The sequence below is a fragment of the Genypterus blacodes genome, unplaced genomic scaffold (assembly GCF_046128005.1).
Source record: "Genypterus blacodes isolate CSIRO-AG114 ecotype Tasmania unplaced genomic scaffold, CSIRO-AGI_Gbla_v1 ptg000055l_1, whole genome shotgun sequence".
NCBI classification, from domain to species: Eukaryota; Metazoa; Chordata; class Actinopteri; order Ophidiiformes; family Ophidiidae; genus Genypterus; species Genypterus blacodes.
Window position 1 is genome coordinate 539,587 of NW_027466867.1, and position 18,839 is coordinate 558,425.

The following is an 18,839-nucleotide window of genomic DNA, read 5'->3' on the forward strand; positions in this document are numbered from 1 at the left end:
AACAGTGGAAGTGTGAACCTGTGACAGACACAAGCAAACAAATGAGACACACACACACACACACACACACACACACACATTATTAATGTTGTTGGGGTGGTTATTGCATGTACAGACGCCCCATTAAGCCGATCTTGTGAGTGTGAGTATTGACCAGCGTCCCAGCAGTGTGTGTGTGTGTGTGTGTGTGTGTGTGTGTGTGTGTGTGTGTGGTATCCACTGACGTCAGAGGAATGATTTGTATTGGCTGTGCTCCAAGCGGCCTTTAGCTCCATTATGCTGAAGCAGAGGTGGTTGATGTATTGATCAGCCGCTCTGTTTGTGTGTTTGGCGGCAGGGGGAGGAGTCACCAGCGTCCGGGCCCCTGGGTGCTGTCAGACAAACCAATCCCTCTGATCAGCGCCCTGATCAATGGACTACATGAATACTAAATGACTGTACAGAACAAACAGCCTGATTACTGCTGACAGGAAGTCATCAGGGATCTTAACTCCTCCTCTCTCCTCCCAGGTCACTGGAGAGGAAGCTGCAGCGCCCCCTGCTGGCTAAGTCCCGTACTCTACCCAGCATCCCTCAGTCCCCCACCGTCTCCAGGGTCCACCACTCAGACCTGATCGGGGGGAGTCCTCCTCGCTTGAAGCTCCCGCCCGTCGCCAGCGCTCAACCCAAGGCCTGCACGCTGCCCCCTGCAGGTAACCACGACGACGACGACGCCGGCAGAATGCCCGTCTCTGTCTCCGTCTCCGTCTCTGTCTGACTTGTATGTACTTGGTGGTGTTCAGGGAGAAGCGGCGGTAAAGGCACAGACACACACGGGGGGTGGGGCCTTGGCGAGAGGGGGAGGAGCCTTGGCGGGGGCAGACGCGGGCGTTGGAAATAGATCTGGCGGGCGTCTCGCAGATGGCGGCGGCAGGGAGGGAGTCAGAGTTGTACGCGAGCCCAAACTTCACACGGCGCGATGAAGAGGCACACTCGCAAGAAGGAGAACAAAACCTGTTCTCCGTGCGTACCCGTGCCTCCCTCTGTCCCTCGCTCTCCGTCTCTCCCTCTAATAAACCCACTTTACTGTGAGAGCATTAAATTACTCCGACTCTTCATCGCTCTAATCCAATAAATGGACTCTCTTCTTCCGCCGCGTCTTTCAATTACAAAACAAATGAAACCAGAGGCCGAGTGCTTCAACCATGTGACCTGACTACAGACCGTCTTCAACCATGTGACCTGACTACAGACCGTCTTCAACCATGTGACCTGACTACAGACCGTCTCCAGGTCTCCAGGTCTCCAGGTCTCCGTGTCCCTGTCTCTCCATCTGTCCTCGTCCTCCCTCACCCCACTGCTGTGTTCCCAAGCGTTGAATCGAGAGAGAGGGGGAGAGGGAGAGGGAGAGAGGGGGGAGAGGGAGGCTCCCGTGTCGCGCAGCGCCCCCTTGTTGCCTAGCGACCACTGTCATCGACCGCCGTGTCTCTCCTCTCTCTGTCTGTCCTCAGCGGTGTAGAGACAACTTTGATGTTTGTTGTTGTTTCCCACTTGTTTCATCTCAAAGCAGAGGGACTGATCCTGATCCTGATCCTGATCCTGATCCTGATCCTTCAGTTGTTGATCTGACCCCAAACAAATCACTGATTGGTCCTTTAATTCGTACTTCAAAGCATTGAGTGACTGGACTGTAGTTTACCCAGCATGCTTCAGCTGCAGCGAGCGTCTTACAGGAGGCCTCAGTGGAGCGGCGGACATTGACAGCACCGCTCAGCTGGGTTCTGGCAGGGTGTGTGTGTGTGTGTGTGTGTGTGTGTGTGTGTGTGTGTGAAAGCCCAGACTGCACATCAGCGCTGTTATTGCAACGTGTCTTCATTATGTCTGTCTGGAGTTACGATCGTCTCTTTCTTTCAGACAGACAGACAGACAGACAGACAGACAGACAGACAGACAGACAGGCAGGCAGACAGGCAGACAAACAGACAGACAGACAGACAGACAGTAGCAGCATGGGCGTGAGCTCTTAAACTGAAGCATAATCACATTGAGGAGACGCTTCACGGTTCAGGCTCATCTTCTTTGCCAAGTGTAAAAATATAAATCTTCCTCCTTCTCTTCTTCCTCCTCTCCTCTCCTCTCTGACCCAGGGGAGCTGTGGCGTCTGGAGGACGACATGGAGGACGAGGACGAGCCTGAGCGTGTCGGCGGTAGCGACCAGGGAGGCGAGGGCGGCGAGGCTCACCACCCGCCGCGCTCCCAGTCGCCCTTCTCCCACTTCCGGGCGCGGGCCGCCTACCTGCGCAAGAGCGTCTCTGCAGACGACCACCTGGACATGAGGGAGGACTACAGCTCAGGGACCACAGGCGAGGGCAAGGGTAGCCGCGGCAACAAGGGCAAGCTGAAGAGGAAGTTTGTAAGTCTGACCTCTGACTCCCCAGATTCTCTCTCTCTCTCTCTCTCTCTCTCCCTCTCTCCCTCTCTCTCTCTCACCTCGCTCTGGGGTCGACGGATCCCCGACGTGATGAAATCCTGACCAAAGTTGTGTGTGTGAATGCAGCGCAGGAGTTCATTATTCCACCTCCTTGATTTTGACCAACCTGGCAATTTGTCCGTCTAAATCCAGCTGCTTCTGTTAGTTTGGGTTATTTTTAGTCTAATTACAGACGCCGGGCCGACTTGTGTGTTGTTTGTGTCCCGCGTGTGTGTGTGTGTGAGTGTGTGTGTGTCCTCGCTTTTCTTTTACACACTGCAATTATGGCTCCAATTAGTTGCAGCGAATCAAACATGGCAGGAAATCTGTCAACTTTTTCGACAACAACATGCGGTTTGTGCCGAGTGACATCATCCTTAAAGCCTCCGTCAGAAAGTTTGAGCGGGTGACATCTCCGGGGGCAAAGTGGGCAGCAGGTTGGTGTGCGGCGGTTCATGAATGATTGAAGGCGTCCATATTGTCCCCCGTCACTGGATCGGGTAAGAGGAGAGCTCATTAGCAGCTCGGGCTTTGTAATTGGGTTTCCAGTGTCACAGGATGGAACAGGACACCAGGAGTAGAGGGGGGGCGGGGCTGAGGGGGGCCTGGAAGCGTGTGTGTGTGTGTGTGTGTGTGTGAGAGAGAGAGTGTGTGTGGTTTCTGCATCAGTACGGCGTCTTTCTGTGTTGTTTTTGAGACTTTTGAAAGAAGGAGGATCCACGATTTCATTCCTCTCCTTCTGCTACTTTTGGATCATCGCTTCGTTCTGCGTCCTGTCGTGCGTCATGGCGACGCCGCTGGACCTGATGACCTGCCGCATGTGTTTTCGGGTGAGATCTCGTCAGCATCATGGCTCCGTGTGTGTGTATGTGTGTGTTGTTCTTCTTCTTCTACAATTCCAGTCACGATGTTCACAACACAAACAGTTCTGAGACGTTGAAGGAGTTTGTTGACCTTTATTGACCTTTATGTAATCTTTACTCGAGGCCAACCAGCCTGTTGCTATGACTCTTATTTCAGGTCTTGTCTAGACTCAGTGAACAGCTGAAATAATGCCCAGCTTTGCCTGTGTGCTTTGCTCAAGGGCACTTGGCCGGCGGCTCTCACTCTCTCTCTCGTCTTGACTTTGACAACAAAGAGAGAAACGCTGTATTTCACTTTAACACCATCTTTGTTGTTGCTTCGCTGTTGTCGGGATCGGATTCGGGGAAAATAGAACGAAGCAGAGAGAGGTACCACTCATCACCACAGGGTGTGTCAATCTCCTGTGTGTGTGTGTTTGCCCCAGTGTTGGGCGGGGCTTCGGGGGCCATTTCTCCAATCTTTACTCTGTTGTAATTCCATTCCGTGCCAGCAGAGGGTTTGAAGTGTGTGAAGGATACAAGGCCCTTCTGTGTGTGTGTGTGTGTGTGTGTGTGTGAGTACAGTATGTCCCAGTATTGTCTCAGGCGGTGACTCAGGAGGATTCTGTCCCCTCATGGTGTCACTTGGTTCACATCCCGTTCCCGTCTCCTTCCCGAGGTGCCTTCATTGATTTCCCGTCTCACTTCACCTTTACGCTTTAGCGGCCGCCCTGACAGCGAAAGACGCCTGAAGGAGTTTCACACTTTATTATTAACGATCCCAACAACGACCAAATCACCCAGAAGTGCGGCGGCGGCGGCGGCGGCGGCGGCGGCGGCGTTGTCCAAAGTCACGGTGGCGAGCGGCGGCGCTGAGTGACCTCATAATGGAAGCACGCGGCGTATCATCTCTGCTGATTGAACGTCTGTAACCGCGTAATGTTTTGTTCGTGCTTATTAGCGGCACTTTAGGCCGACGCGTCCTCGGCTGCCAGATGAGTCACAAAGTTCCTGTGTGTGTGTCAGACGGGAGTGTGTGGAGTCCATTTACCGCACAGTTATTCACAAACATGCAAATGCAAATTGCCGTTTCTCCCAATTTCCTGACACGCTTGTGATCAAAAACAGAAACCCCCACAGCAAACGTGGCGTGACACACTGCTAACCGCTCGTATGCGTACAAGCTGTCACACACACACACACAGAGACCCACACACACACACGCTGGCCTGTTTATAAAGCGTTGGCGGGGAGCTCAGCCCCGCCGCTGTCGCCCAATGCGATGATTGATATTCAGCACGATGGAAAGATGTCACCGGTCGCGGCGGATGAGGCCCGGCTCTGTTTGGCGTCATTAGAGAGGCGGCGTGTGTGTGTGTGTGTGTGTGCCGGTACATAATCACTCATAAACACTGGTGTCACACACAGCGAGCGGCGGCCAGGGAACGTCTCCCTGAGGCGAGGAGGATTTAATAAAGTCGAGGCTGAGGTTCGTCCCCGCCGCAGCCGCCGTGATCCAACTGAGAGAACGGCGGTGTTTTGAGTGTCGGTGCTCGAAAAGGTGAAGTGGTTGTTGGTCGTCTGTATGAAAAGGTTATTGTGTCGGTACACTAATCCCCTCACACACACGCCTGCTCTCCAACGCATCTTGTGAAAAGGCCAAGGATGGCAGATGTTGAGTAGCGCCGGCGGTGCGGCCCCGCCCCCCTCCCTCTCCTCATCCTCCCCCCGCGGCCTCGGCTCAGCGAGGATACGAAGGCCGTGCGTCCTCCGGGCCTCTCCGGGCACCGGCGACGTCATCATCGCCGTAATTAGACCGACAGTGCGTCCCACGTGGAGACAGGAAGAGGAGGGGGGGAGGGGGTTTGGGTCGGGGCGCTCCAAGCTGTTCCCCTTCCTGTGATATCATCCTCCGGGTCTGTACGACTCATCTCCTCTTCCCTCATCTCCTCTTCCCTCATCTCTGCCTGCCTTTGTCTCTGCATCTTCCTCTTCCTCCCAATTAGCACCAACTTTACTTTCCTATACCTGCCAGGCTGCTTTAGAAAAGTGTGTGTGTGTGTGTGTGTCTGTGTGTGTGTGTGTGTGTGTGTGTGTGTCCCAGATGACTGGATTGTTTTTTTTTAGGTTTTTGCAGTTGGAACAGAGATCTAAAAGAAAGTTTCTCCTAAAATAAGTTTAATATTCAATTCATTTGTGTGTTTTATGGGGTTTTCTAAGGTTGGCATCCCATAATATGCTCAGCCTCTCCTCATGCTGCACGGTGGTGTGTGTGATCCAGCTGCAGCGAGAGAGAGAGAGAGAGAGAGAGAGCCGTCTTGCCCTGTCGCGGCCACATGGTGGCAGCAGAGCGTCACACTTCGGACTCTGGGCTCTGACCCAAGCAGCACATCTCAGCTCTGAGCTCTGCTGAGTTTGTTTTCACATCAGTTTGTGTCCCACATGGATCAAAGCCCTTACTCATCCCAGCGTGTGTGTGTGTCTCTGTGTGTGTGTGTGTGTGAGTGTGTGGTTGAGCTGTTACCTGGGTGGTGCTTGAGGTTTCTCTCCTGTGACTCATTCATCCTGAGATGACTAACACACACATACACACACACACACACACACACACACCACAGCGGACGGTCAGAACGCCCGACTCATTCATTATCTGTGGAGAGTTTTAATGGAATTCGCAGCAGCAGGCGAGAAAAACAAGCCGGGCGGAGAGGAAGAGGAAGAGGAGGAAGAGGAGGGAGTGCTTGTGTTCTTGTCAGTTCTCGTCTACCTGAGAAAACAATCAGTGTGTTTGTGAATGACACTCGCACAGCGCTGTGTGTGTGTGTGTGTGTGTGTGTGGCCTCGCTCCCTTTCATCTCTTCTGTTCTCATATTGAGGATGAGGAGAACTCAAAGCTTCATCTCTTTCCTTCTTTTTGCTGAGTCGAGCGCTCTGATAGGTTCCTTATTGATTATGGATCTAATCTGATTGGATCCTTGTAGCTTCTGTGTTTCCTCTGCTGAGGTGACAGCACAGGGACTCCAGACATCTTCAACTGTCCTGTCCTCCTCTTCCTCCTTCTGTCTCTTCATCACTGCAGTCTGATGCATGTGAGCAGTAACGCCACAGAGGTGAAGCACGATCGTGTGTACGAGCTTCGTCGAACGTCTGGAACATGACACGGGACTTTATTTCCTGCTGGTCACGTTGGTTGCCATTGGCGACTGGTGAAAAGGTGTTCATTGGGGAAAGACAGGCGAGCGTCAACGTACACATCATCTTTGTGGTTGTCGGCCAGTGCGACTTTCCTTCATCCCGATTTAGGTTTGTGGAATATCGGGGCACAAACGGGATTAGAGCCCATGTTTACACGCTGGTATAGGTTCTATGTTATAGGTTCTATACCTCCGTCCCTCTGTCTGACCTTCTCTGGACTTCCTCTCTCCCTCTCTTCCTCCCTCGCTCTCTCCTTCCCCCACAGCGTTTCGCCGTAGTGCCCGCAATGTTTTCCAAGTAATCCTCCACAAAACAAACAGTATCGATTTCTCCCCCTCACTCACACACACACAGACACACACACACACACACACACTCCTCCCTCCTCCCTCCCTCCTCCTCCACCTTTCCCATCCTCCCTCCTGTATCCACCTCCTCTCTCTCTCTCTCTCTCTCTCTCTCTCTGGCCGAGCTGGACCGTAATCAGCCCGGCCGCTCGCTCTCGTACCTCCCAGAGACCCGGCCAGCTGTCAAACAGATCCCCGTCGCTGCCCCGCCGAGGTTAACCTTAAGTGGGCCTGAGCCGGGGCCAGAGTCCCGGGTTTCAAGTGGTTCTCAGGGTCTAAGGGCCCTCGGGCACAAAGGGAGGGCCAAAAGCATTTCTTTGAGAGCACCAAATCTCTTGTCTCCATTCCTCCCTCTCTCCGGGCCTCCCCCCTTCCTCCATCTCTCACTTCCCTCCGTCTCTCCCCCCTCCTCCCCCCCTCCAGACTCTGTGTCTGCGCTGACACCGCCTCTAATAAGGGGAGGGGGGCGAGCGGGGGGTGCACTGTTTATTTGTGCGGTGCGAGGTTAAAAACTTCCCCCTTAATTGACATTCCGGTAACACTTTCCAATAATGGGGCGAGCAATTTCCTTGAAATTGATGTGTGTGTCCACCACAAGGAAAAACACAGCTCCTCGCTTTCACTCACCCGTGGATGACCTACGCAAGAGTGTGTGTGCGCGTGTGTGTGCGCGCTTGTGTGTGAGAAATTGCGGTGTGGAGCGGCGTTCCTTCTCGTGTCTTCCCGCGTCCGTCAATACCAATGTCAAGGGAAGTCGTTTTCCCGCTTGAACTTCCGCTTCTCTCTGAGACGAGCGAAAAATAAAATCGGATCAAATATGGTAGCTTCACACACACACACACACACACACACACACACCACGATGACAGTAACCCCCATGTCCCACACACACACACCACGATAACAGTTATCCCAAGGTCCCCCACACACACACACACACACACACACACACACACACACACACACACACACACACACACACCACAGTGACAGTTCCCCCCCCCGTGTCCGACACACACACACACACACTCACACACACACACACACACGGTGACAGTTCCCCCCGTGTCCCACACACACACAGACACACACACACACACACACACACACACACACAGGGTGACAGCTCCACAGTCCCGGGCCTATTTTGCCCTCCGCTCCCTCAATGTCTGTCTGTGAGAAAGTATGCAAACATAAACATCTCCCCCTGCTGCAGACTGCATCCTTGGCGTGCACACTGACCGCTGGAGAGGGTCTGTGGCGCAGTGACGGTTGGTGTTAAATATGTGTGTGTGTGTGTGTGTGTGTGAGGGGGGAGAGCGGAGAGATGCAGAGACACAGAGAGAGAGAGGAAGAGACGGAGACTGTGTGTGTGTGTCAATACGCAGATACGTACTGAAAGTGTAGATACAGTCAATGCTCCCGCCCGCCCGTGTGTGTGTGTGTGTGTGTGTGTGTGTGTGTGGCTGCAGGCAGACGCTGGCTGGTTCCTGGCCTTGTCATTCTGTCTCCCACATGCTCTCTGATGTGGTTTGAGACTGCGGCTTTCACTTTGGTGGGGGATAGCCACCGTGCACACTCACACTGTTCTCACATGTCTGTGGAAACACACACACACGCACACACACACACACACCCACGCCGCACGCTGGTATGCAGTCGCACACGCAGAAACATCAAGCGCACCCCCTGAAGGATATTACAACACATCAGCGGCTTGCCAAGATGTCCAATTGGATGCCGAAGCACACACACACACACACAGACGCACACACACGTACACACATACACACCCCGACACACACACACACACACACTAGACGCCATCCATGGTGCTGGTGGGCTCCCACAATAAGCGGTTAGTTAAATAATATCAAAGACAGATGTTGGCTCAGGTCCCATCATACTTTGTGTGTATGTTTGTGTTGCATGCGTGTGTGTGTGTGAGAGAGAGAGAGAGAGAGAGGAGAGCACTGATACACTGATCCTCCACTATACTGTCACAAGTCATCCATTATAACTGACTATTTGGAAAGAGAAATCGATAAAGAAGATTATTAGGTAAAGTGGAGAATTTGAGGGCGTGGCCTCTTAAAGTGACAGCGCTCCATTTAAGGCTCTGTGACCTAAATATCAGATCTGAATGATGATGATTGAGTACTGAAACCTGAGTACGCATATAGACCACATGTCTATAAGTATACACCCCATCATCAATGTAATCAATAGAGTCAGTGAGTGAACACGCACACACACACACAGCAGGTTAGAGAGTGTGTGTGTGAGTCAAAGGTTGTTATTGTGGGACTACGTCTCATTCTGTGCAACTGGTGATTCCATATTTTGAAAAGGAATTCCAAGATACTGAGTGTGTGTGTGTGTGTGTGTGTGTGTGTGTGTGTGTTGTTCAAAATGTGTGTGAAGGAGGTGTCTGTACCTCACTGTATGTACTGTGTGTACACACACACTCAGACGTGATATACGACACACAAACTCACCCCCCCCCTCTCTCTCTCTCTCTCTTTCTCTCTCTCTCTCTCTCTCTCTCTCTCTCTCTCTCTCTCTCTCCCCGTCGCTGCCCCCTACTGGTTGCCCGCCGTGTTTATCCTGATCTCTAATGCAACGCCGCTAATGAGTTCGCCGCAGTCCAAATCTGTTACCGGTGAAATATGGTGTGTGTCATTTAAAGGGACGGGAGGAGGAAGAGGAGGAGGAAGAGGGCTTGTTTAATCTGACAGCTCCTCATGCAAACAAACACTCCCTGCCAGTATGGTGCCCACTTCCACTCTCCATCCTTCCCTCCTTCCCTCCTTCCCTCCATCCCTCCTTCCCTCCTTCCCTCCTTCCCTGAGCCTCGGTCACTTAAGAGCGCCGCCTGTCTCCATCTCTCTCTCTCTCTCTCTCTCTCTCTCTCTCTCTCTCTCTCTCTCTCTCTCTCTCTCTCTCTCTCTCTCTCTCTATGTGTGTGTACGTTGGTAAATATTTTCCTCTCTGTCTCTCCTCTTTCTCTTTCTCTCTCGAAATCTTTAATGACATGTTAATGATGGATTGCAGACGTGTTGCCGTAGCGATTTTAAAGTCGGCCCTTGCTCGCGCTTTAAGGTGGATCGACCCTGTTTAAGGTGGATCGACCCTGTTTATGGTAGAATCCAGCTCTGAGGCTGCTGCCGTCTCTGATTATGACGACGAGAAGAAGAAGGTGTCGCTTCTTCATCTTCTTAGGGTTCTTATTCATCAATGAGGGTCGCCGCTGTTCCCCAAAGCGCTCTTGTATCTCTCAAACGCCTCCTGAGGGGCCGCCGCAGCCGCCGCCGTCCCCTGGCTCCCTGCGCGGCCTGTCTCTTTAAGGTGCTGTTTGTTTATGCCTGGGCTCGGCTCAGTGAGACCTGTGCAGGCTCAGTGCTGGGCTCCTTTCATAGGGGCTCCATTTTGTTCTTAATAAAATGGCACTCAGTGGCCGGGGGACTGGCAGGCACCCAGCTGCCTGGGAAACCAAAGAATGCCGGCCTTCATTTAGCGACAAACAGCTACTGCCTGAGGAGGCTCGCTCTCAATACTACTGCTGCTGAGGCCTGTGTGTGTGTGTGTGTGTGTGTGTGTCACTGTGGAATGAGGCCACGGTTGAGGGAGTCAGGTATGACGGCTCCTTACATAGCTCGTCTCTTGTTGACGTTTGCCCGCTATTCTGTCTTTTCAAAGCCGCTGTCTCTCTGAACGAGTCGACGTCTTGGCTGCACACTTGAAAACACGCAGGAGCTCCCCCCCCCTCTCCCTCTCTCTCTCCTTCTCTCTCCCTCTCTCTCTCTCTCTCCATCACTCTCCAGCCTGAATGGTGGGAACAGAGCGGCCATTAAGATGCATATTTAGAAGGACTTACACCCCCCCCCCCCCCCCCCCCCCCCCCTTCTCCTCCCATCTCCCATACACTCGCATAACACACTCACACACACACACACACACACACTCACATAACACACATACACACACATACTGTAAGTCACTAAGAGTGCCTGTCACCAGGGACACACGCATCATTACATACACACACACTTAAGAGCACACACACACACACACACACACACACACACACACACACACTGAGGGAGACTTGTTTGCGGGACCTTTCCCTCCGTCGCTCCAGATGCAAAAAGGGGGCGAGCGAGAGAGAGAGAGAGAGAGAGAGGGATGAAAAGTGACAGTTTGGACGCAGAGGGACGAGCGGGGGGAGACAGAGCAAAACAACATAGGTGCAAAGGAGAGAGAGAGGGAGAGAGAGAGAGAGAATAGAGGATGAGGAGGAGAGCTTGTGTTTTGTCTGTCGTCTCCCTCTAATGTGACACATATGAGAGGCCTCGGAAACAATGAGTCACTCCAGAGCGGGACTGTCGCCACTATCGGGTCTCTCCCCCTCTCTCTCTCTCTCCCTCTCTCTCTCCCTCTCTCTCTCCCTCTCTCTCTCTCTCTCTCTCTCTCTCTCGCACCATGATTGCGTTGGCTAGCGCCCCTTTTGCAGTCTTGAGTTTCCCCTCCTGTGATTGGCTGAACCTCTCTCTCTCTCTCTCTCGTTGCGTTCTGGCTCCCTGGCCTGTGATCAGTGTTTGGTAACGTAAAGCGGCGTTGTTGTTTTTCTCCAGCTCTTACACGCTCGCAGGTACATTTTCCCCCCGCACTCGTCTTCCCGGAATTTGCATACACACACACACACACACACGTAAACACACAGCTCTATTTCCAGGGTATTGGCCGCTCCGTTCTGATGCATTTGCTTTTGGAGAAACCATCATCACATCATCATCACACAGGCCTGCTGAGGGAGGCTGCCAACGTGTGTGTGTGTGTGTGTGAGTGTGGGTGTGTGTGTGAGGTGTGGAGAGGTGGAGTGTGCCAAACTGACAGCACTGATGTATAGGGTGGCAGGTGGGAGAGAGAGAGAGAGAGAGAGAGAGATTGTGTGTTTCTCTCCTCCTTCAGCTGCTTCTCTCTTTCATTATGCTGCATTTCCAAACAAAGCCTCTCACTTTCCCTCTTTTCGCCACACACACACACACACACACACACACACACTGTCAGGTCTTCACTCCCCGTCACCCCATTCCAGGGTGTTTTTGTCCCCGGCCCCTCCTGACTGACAGTGAGAGTCTTGTTGTTTATTGCCTTTTTTTCTCGGCCCCTCACTCCATTTAAAGTCCACACCCGTTGTTCAAACGCAATAAAATGATCACTCACTTTTAACCCTGCACGCACGCTCCCTCCCTCCCTCCCTCCCCTCTCTCTCCCCCCCCCTCCCTCTCTCCTGATGACTGATTGGCAGGCCTGGGTGAAGCCTCGGTGGCCGTGTTGTTGGCTGTGGCCTTTTCCATGCGGCCAATTAGAGGGGGGGGGGGCACAGATTTCCCAACAGATTGCTGCGGTCGCCGTCTATGTCTGGAGCTGCGCTTTGGTTTTGATCCCATGAAATTAGCCTGAAACAATAGGACCCCGGCCCACCGCGAGCGCCCGCCCGCCCGCCGCCGCCGTCGCCACGGCCCTCAGTATCTACAATCTGTTCATTCCCTTTATCTCTCTCTCTCTCTCTCTCTCTCTTTCCTATCTCCTTCCCTCTCCTCTCGCTCACTCGTGTCTTTTTCCATTTCCCCCCCCGACCTCCCTTTCATCTCGTCCCCATCTCCTTCTCTTACTCTCTTATCTCCCCCCCCCCCTCTGCCCCCGCCGCCCTCCCTGCTTGACTGAGGTCTCTAAGTGAACTGTGGCTGGACGCAGCTCGGACTCAGATCCAGCAGAGATCTGAGGACTCCGCTCGTTTTCCGGTGAAGTTCCTGCACCGCCTGAAGCCGGCGTTTGTTTTCGATTATTTGTGCCCAATCCTGCTTCAAGAATGCCTGGCTGAGGCCAAAAGAGGACTCCTACTCCCAATGCGCCACCCTCAGCCAGAAGGGCTGTGTGTGTGTGTGTGTGTGTGTGTGTGTGTGTGTTCACGTAGTCTTGTTCACACTTAAGGTCGTTTCATTTCCAAACTCATTATGAAGATGAAGAGTGGCAAAGCTTTGACAAACATTTCTGCAACATGGACTCTATCTTTTTCGCTATTGGTCCGTCCTCAAATCAGTCTAAGGTCAAGGTCACAGGTCAAGGTCAAGGTTTAGTTCTCTGTCGTGTTGTCTTGATGTGTTTTGGTTCAAACCCTCCGTACAGACACATGGTTCTAATCCCGTCTCCACCGCCAAACACCCCCGGTGCTGCCTACCATCTCCTCTCACCTCCCTCCTCATCCATCTTCATCCCCCCTCCTCCTCTCCCTGTCTCCCCCTCCTCCTCATCACTTTCCAATATTTGAAGTTTTTACAATGTTTGGCTCCGTCACTTTTTCCATTATTAAAACGCTCGGTTCCCTGTCATTGATTTTTGATGGGATTGTTTATTAACAAGGTTGGCGGGGTTGCTAGGCGATGGGAGACACCACATGGTGGATACGGGGCGAAGGATCACAGGTGGGAGGGAAATCTTGATGTATTTTCCCGTTTTTTCCATCACATAATCAGTAAAACATCCTGGAGGAGGCGGGACCAAAAGTGGCCATTGGACGTGAGAGCCCGCCCCTCTTTGTGTCGGCGCCTTGAGGTTGAGAAACTCTGGTGCGTCTGATTGGTTGCGCTGGTAAAACTCTGTGAGACTCTGACGACTCTCTGAGACGCCAAATTCCTCCTGCAGGGTTTTATTGGAGACTTCAGCGGCGATGCCAAGCCTTTAAAGCTGAGCTAATGACTTAGCACGCACCTACCTGCCTCTGCTGGACACACACACACACACACACACACACCTGTATTCACTTATGCTTCTAAACACATCCACACGTGTCCTCATTATATTTCTCTTCTCAACAATGCATTAGCTACCAAATCAGTCTTCCCATCAAAGGAGTGCCTGCATTACAACACAGTAAAGTCACACACACGCACACACACACACACGCCCCCCCCCCCTTTCCCTTTATCTCCTTTGCCAAGAGGCTTTTATAGGAGATACATACATCCATTAGGGCCTTCCAGTCACTCAGCAGCAGCATTGTGATACAGAGGACGCGCTCGTCCCTCAGTGGCGGCCTAAGGCAGCACAGTTTCCATCCTGACAGATATCTCGTCTCTAATGTCCCCCAAGAGACGCACGCTGCCCTCTCAGTAACAGAGGGGGAGAGGGGGGAGAGGGGGGAGAGAGGGGGTCTGGACCATAAATTAAGTCCTCCGCACGCTGATATGCCTGGTAGAAGGTTATTCTGAGTGTTAGCTTTCGTCTTGTTTGGATGAGAATAACAGGAAACGCCAAAGAAAGTAAGTCGGAATTCCTGGCACAAACGCCAGTGCGCCCGTAGAACCGAGCGGACGCGTCGCGGCGCCATCATATCTGTGATAAAGACGACACGGCGGGGGAAACAAACGGCGGTGTGAGCAAACAGAATGCGGGGGGGAAAGACAACTTCAGCCCCGGCCTTCTAATTGGTCGGCTGTCGGAGGAAAAAGACAACACTGTCTCTTTAATGCGGCTGGGGTCAAAGGTGGCTGTATTGCATTTGTAAGGTCAGCGGTTGAGGTCGGGCTCAGCTCCTGGGCCTTCCTGCCGCAGACAGCTGGGTCATGCCACCTACATAGAGTCCAATTATCCCTGGCAGCTAATAACCGCTCAGCCCGTTCCACTACACGACACACACACACACACACACAAACGGTCGTGAATCACATAAACTCACACACACACAGAGACACACAGGCATGCACACGCAGTTCTCTTTCGGGGAATGTTCTTTTTTCTTTGTGTGTGTGTGTGTGTGTGTGTGCCTGTATCTCTCAAGCACACACACACACACACACACACAGCGTCCCCCAAACAGCAAGACAGCCAACAAAACAAAACAAATCAAATGAGACTAATTCAAATCAGAACAACGCTTTTTTTTATCTTTGATGTCCCACAAAGTTCTCCACAGGCAACAACGCTGACCTGCAACCATGGCAACGGCCACATCAGGCGGCACAACACAGACACTCAAATTAAATGATATTCAACCCAACAGGCTGATGATGAATGTGTGTGTTCTGATGCTTTTAGAAGTGTGTGTGTGTGTGGCTTTGCATCTTCGTCATGATGTCATCGTCTCTCTGTCTCTCTGTCTGTCTCTCTGTCTGTCTCTCTGTCTGTCCAGTCATCAGCCTGATTGCTCAAAAGCTTACAAACCAATTTCCTTTGAAACTTTGTTGCCAGGTTGGACGTAACCCAGGGAGGAAGCCGTTACATTCTGCTCACTTTCAGCCCGATGGTGGCAAAAGTTTGAGTTTCTAAAATTAAATTTCCCCACTGAGCGACGCGTCCATGATGCATTCTAACGAGACTCAACCCTGTTTCCCCTTTCTATTAGCTCAGAGGGCCTGCACCTCTGTGATATGTGACCCCTACTGTCACCCGCCCACACACACACACACACGTAATAAGCCCTTTACTGTCAAACTCACACGTAAGTAGAAGAGAGAAAGGAGAATGCGAGAGAGACAGAGCAGAGATATTTTGAGGTGCATCCTGGCTGTCTGGCTTTGGCTAATGCCCTCTTCACTGAGGTGGAATGGCACATAAGCTCCCATTAATACAGGAATGAGTTGAATTTAGCCCCGTCTGCCTGCACGGCTGGCCTGCCCCCCCTCACCCGGTCCCCCTCAGCCCCCACACACACCCCGCCGCCCCGGCTTTCCATGAAGTGTGGGGCGCAACACTTACTGAAAAGCTCTACGCTGAGCTCCGGCATGCCACACCCTCCCGACACCGCCTCCCCCCCACCGTCCCCCCGCCCCAGCGCTCTCCTTTGTTCTCTAACTATAGCCGCGGCGGTGCCAAGGCCCCCCGACTTAAATATTCCACTATAAAACAAGTGATAATGAACATGAAAAGCACCCAGCGCTGCTCGTCCGCTGAGCCGCTAAGCACATACAGACACGCGCAATCAGCCGTACGTGCGTGTGCGTGGACGCAGGCTCTCGGGAACACACGCGACGTGACACAGGTGCAGTGGTGTAAGCGTACGTACACACACAGACACATACACAGACACACACACGCAGAATGAAAGAGGAAAGTGAGGAGAGAGGGGATGAGAGGTGGGAGACCTGCGAGTGGAAAATGATTGATCCGTTTTAAGGGTCTTATAAAGCCGCCAGCTGATGCGGGTATAAATGGGGGCACGCATGTCTTTCCTACCTGGCAACCCCGACTCAGCATCACAACAGGGATATTTATACGCCCATCCTGCCGTAAGACCTTGACAAACCCTTCACATGTCGGGAATTAGCATACAGAGTTCTGTTAGCTCCCGAAACTCTCACATGAATGTGGTCGCTTGTAAAATTAATGTGCTGAGACTTGTGTGTCTTGAGTTGTGCGTGTGTGCGTGTGTGCGTGTGTGTGTGTGTGTGTGTATGAGTATGGGTATTGATGAGTGGTGAGGGTTCCACAGTGGAGTGTATGTGAGTGACTGTGGAGCTGTGTCTGCACTGAGGGAGGCTCCATGTAAAGGACGCCTGTCTGTGGAGCTCCCTGGAGCGGCCGGGCAGCCAGGCACCTTTGACCAGGATGCCCCCTCAGGCCTTCGCATACACACACACACACACACACACACCTCTGTGGGCCCCCGCTCTCCCTGGGGTGAGATGAGCCCACCTCGGCCCCTCCTGGAGCTTATTCCCCCAGCAGCTCTGCATCTCCACCTCTTTACCAACTGCTCCACACAGACGTGGCCAACAGCCAGGGGACGCCACTGTGGGGATCAGGGGGTAGAGGACCATGGAAGATATGTGTGTGCGTGTGTGTGTGTGTGTGTGTGTGTGCACGTGCCTGTATGCGTGCACGCCAGAGTGTGTGTCCGCTTGTGTGTGTGTGTAGAAGGGGGGTCTATCCCCAGACACAAGTTGCTCAGTTTTTTGGAAAGTCTCCGGCCCACCCAAGAGGAAAGAGTAGGAGGAGGAGGAGGCGGTGGGGGGGTTAGAGGGGGGGTGGGGGGGGGACCGAGGCCTTGGGGGAACAAAGCCTTATTTCAAACTTGCCGAAAACAGGGGTCTTTATGCTGTGATGCTGGGGCCCCCTCCTATGTAGGGAGATGTTATCGCAAAGATGCAATATCCACCTCAGCACAGGGCCGGAGGGGAGGGGGGGGGGGGATCGGGGGGCGGCGGCAGGGCGGGCGGGGGGGGCGGCTGCATAGGCCTCCAGTGTTACACTAAGTACCCCGGGGCACTGACCTCACTAATGAAGTCTCCCTTGGCTGCTGCTACCCACTACTGTACCCTCCTTTGTCTTTCACACGGGGATCTCTCTCTCTCCATTTGTCTGTCTGCCTGTCTGTCAGCCGGCCGGCCTGCCCGCCTGCCTGCCTGGCCTCTGACAGCAGCTGTGTGTGTGTGTGTGTGTGTGTGTGTGTGACAGTTGTCCATATTTTGTCTACTTTGATAGTTTGTTTACATAGCTGATTGATTGTTAGCCCACTTTGTTCTTGGATGGCCCATGTTTGTTTGGTTGTCTGCCATCTTGATTTGCCTTGTGATCCTGCTCTCTCACTGCCTGTCTCTCTTCTCTGCCGTTCATCTATCTGCAAAGCTGTCTCCATAGCTCGCTTTGAAGTGTCTCCCTGATTTACTGTCCGGCTGTCTCTTATAGTCCTTTTGACTTTGAAGCTTTCAGTTCTCCAGCCGTTGAAGCCTCTTTCTCCTCTCAGCTCACTGGGACTTTTATATTTAGCCATGAGTTATATTTAAAGATGTCACACCGAGGCCTTCAAGGAATCCACCAGAGAGAGTGAGAGAAGGAGAAATCTGATGTAGCAAAAACAGGGGAATCGAGAGAAAAGCACAATTAAAGTGGACGCCCCAACATTCCTGTGTGGAGCCCGTGGCCCGGGGATAGGATTTGCTCCGTTTTCCTGACAGCTTGGAAATCCCAGCGCTCCGTGGCTCGATCCTCGCCTCAGCTCGCTTCTTCGCTCCCGACCCCAAAACTTAAGAGAAGGAAAATGATCTGGACTGGGGTCAGGGAGGAATGTGGCACGCGGAGGAGATGTGGAGCTTCAGACTGTGAGGCTGTGTGACAACTCCATTGGGACGGGACCGTCTCGAGGTTTTCTGTAGTAGTAGCAGCAGGTTTTGCAATCAATAACTCCCAGAATGCAATGGGAAATGCACCTGTCTGAGTGAGGTCATGTCACTCATGGACACACCAGCAGATCAGTCACTTTTTTCCCCCTACTTGAGTTTTCTGCCATTGTTTTTATACTTTTGTTGACCCAAAAGCCTCTCTCCTTGGATTGTGATCTGCAAAGAAATCTCCACGCTGCCCCCTAGTGGGCTGGAGTAGCCATGGCAACACTCCGAGAGATTGGCAAGGTTTCTCCCTTTAATAACTGATAATCTTTCAAAGTATATGTTCAACCTTCTCCGACGCGGAATAGGAAGGAGTTGACAATTTATTCTGTTGCTATTGACAACCCTTTAAGTAGCCTAGCACTACCTTAGCATTGACCTATCGATGCTAATGCCCAGCTGGGTCTTTGATCCGAGGAGGAGCTTTGTACAGTCATGGTATAGGACAGATCAGCCGGCCTTCTTTTGATGCCGTTAAGCTGTCACTGGTCTCTTAACCCACCGATCGGTCAAGGGGTGTGGCACCCCCGCTTTGAGGCACTGAGCGGGGCTACAATTCCACAATGCCCGGCCCCTAGAGAGCCAATGTGGAAAGTTTGCTTTAGCACCCGCTGGGTTCGAAGATGAAAGAGCTTTGGGACGGACACGGGTCTGTGGTTGGGGGACCGGAGGGGAGCACTGAGGGGGGCCGGGGGGGGGGGGGGGCGGGAGGAGGAGGAGGGGGGTGGAGGGGGGGGGGGTAGGGGCTTATATCTCTTTATCCCGTCTGGCATGCTTTGGCCCGACCCACATCAGCTGTCCGCTCCTCCCGGCTGCCAGTCGCCGTGCGGCCCAAAGC

General features: G+C 52.8%; 1 protein-coding gene across 1 annotated transcript in view; it reads left to right on the top strand.

Moving 5' to 3' along the window:
• The window catches only part of ankfn1b (ankyrin repeat and fibronectin type III domain containing 1b), a 77,959-nt gene that overhangs the window by 3,843 nt on the left and 55,277 nt on the right, over positions 1 to 18,839 (top strand). Inside the window, exons 2-3 of the mRNA XM_076151711.1 lie at positions 511 to 692; positions 2,127 to 2,392. Coding sequence (XP_076007826.1) covers positions 511 to 692; positions 2,127 to 2,392 — 448 coding nt within the window. The remainder of the gene's footprint in view (positions 1 to 510; positions 693 to 2,126; positions 2,393 to 18,839) is intronic.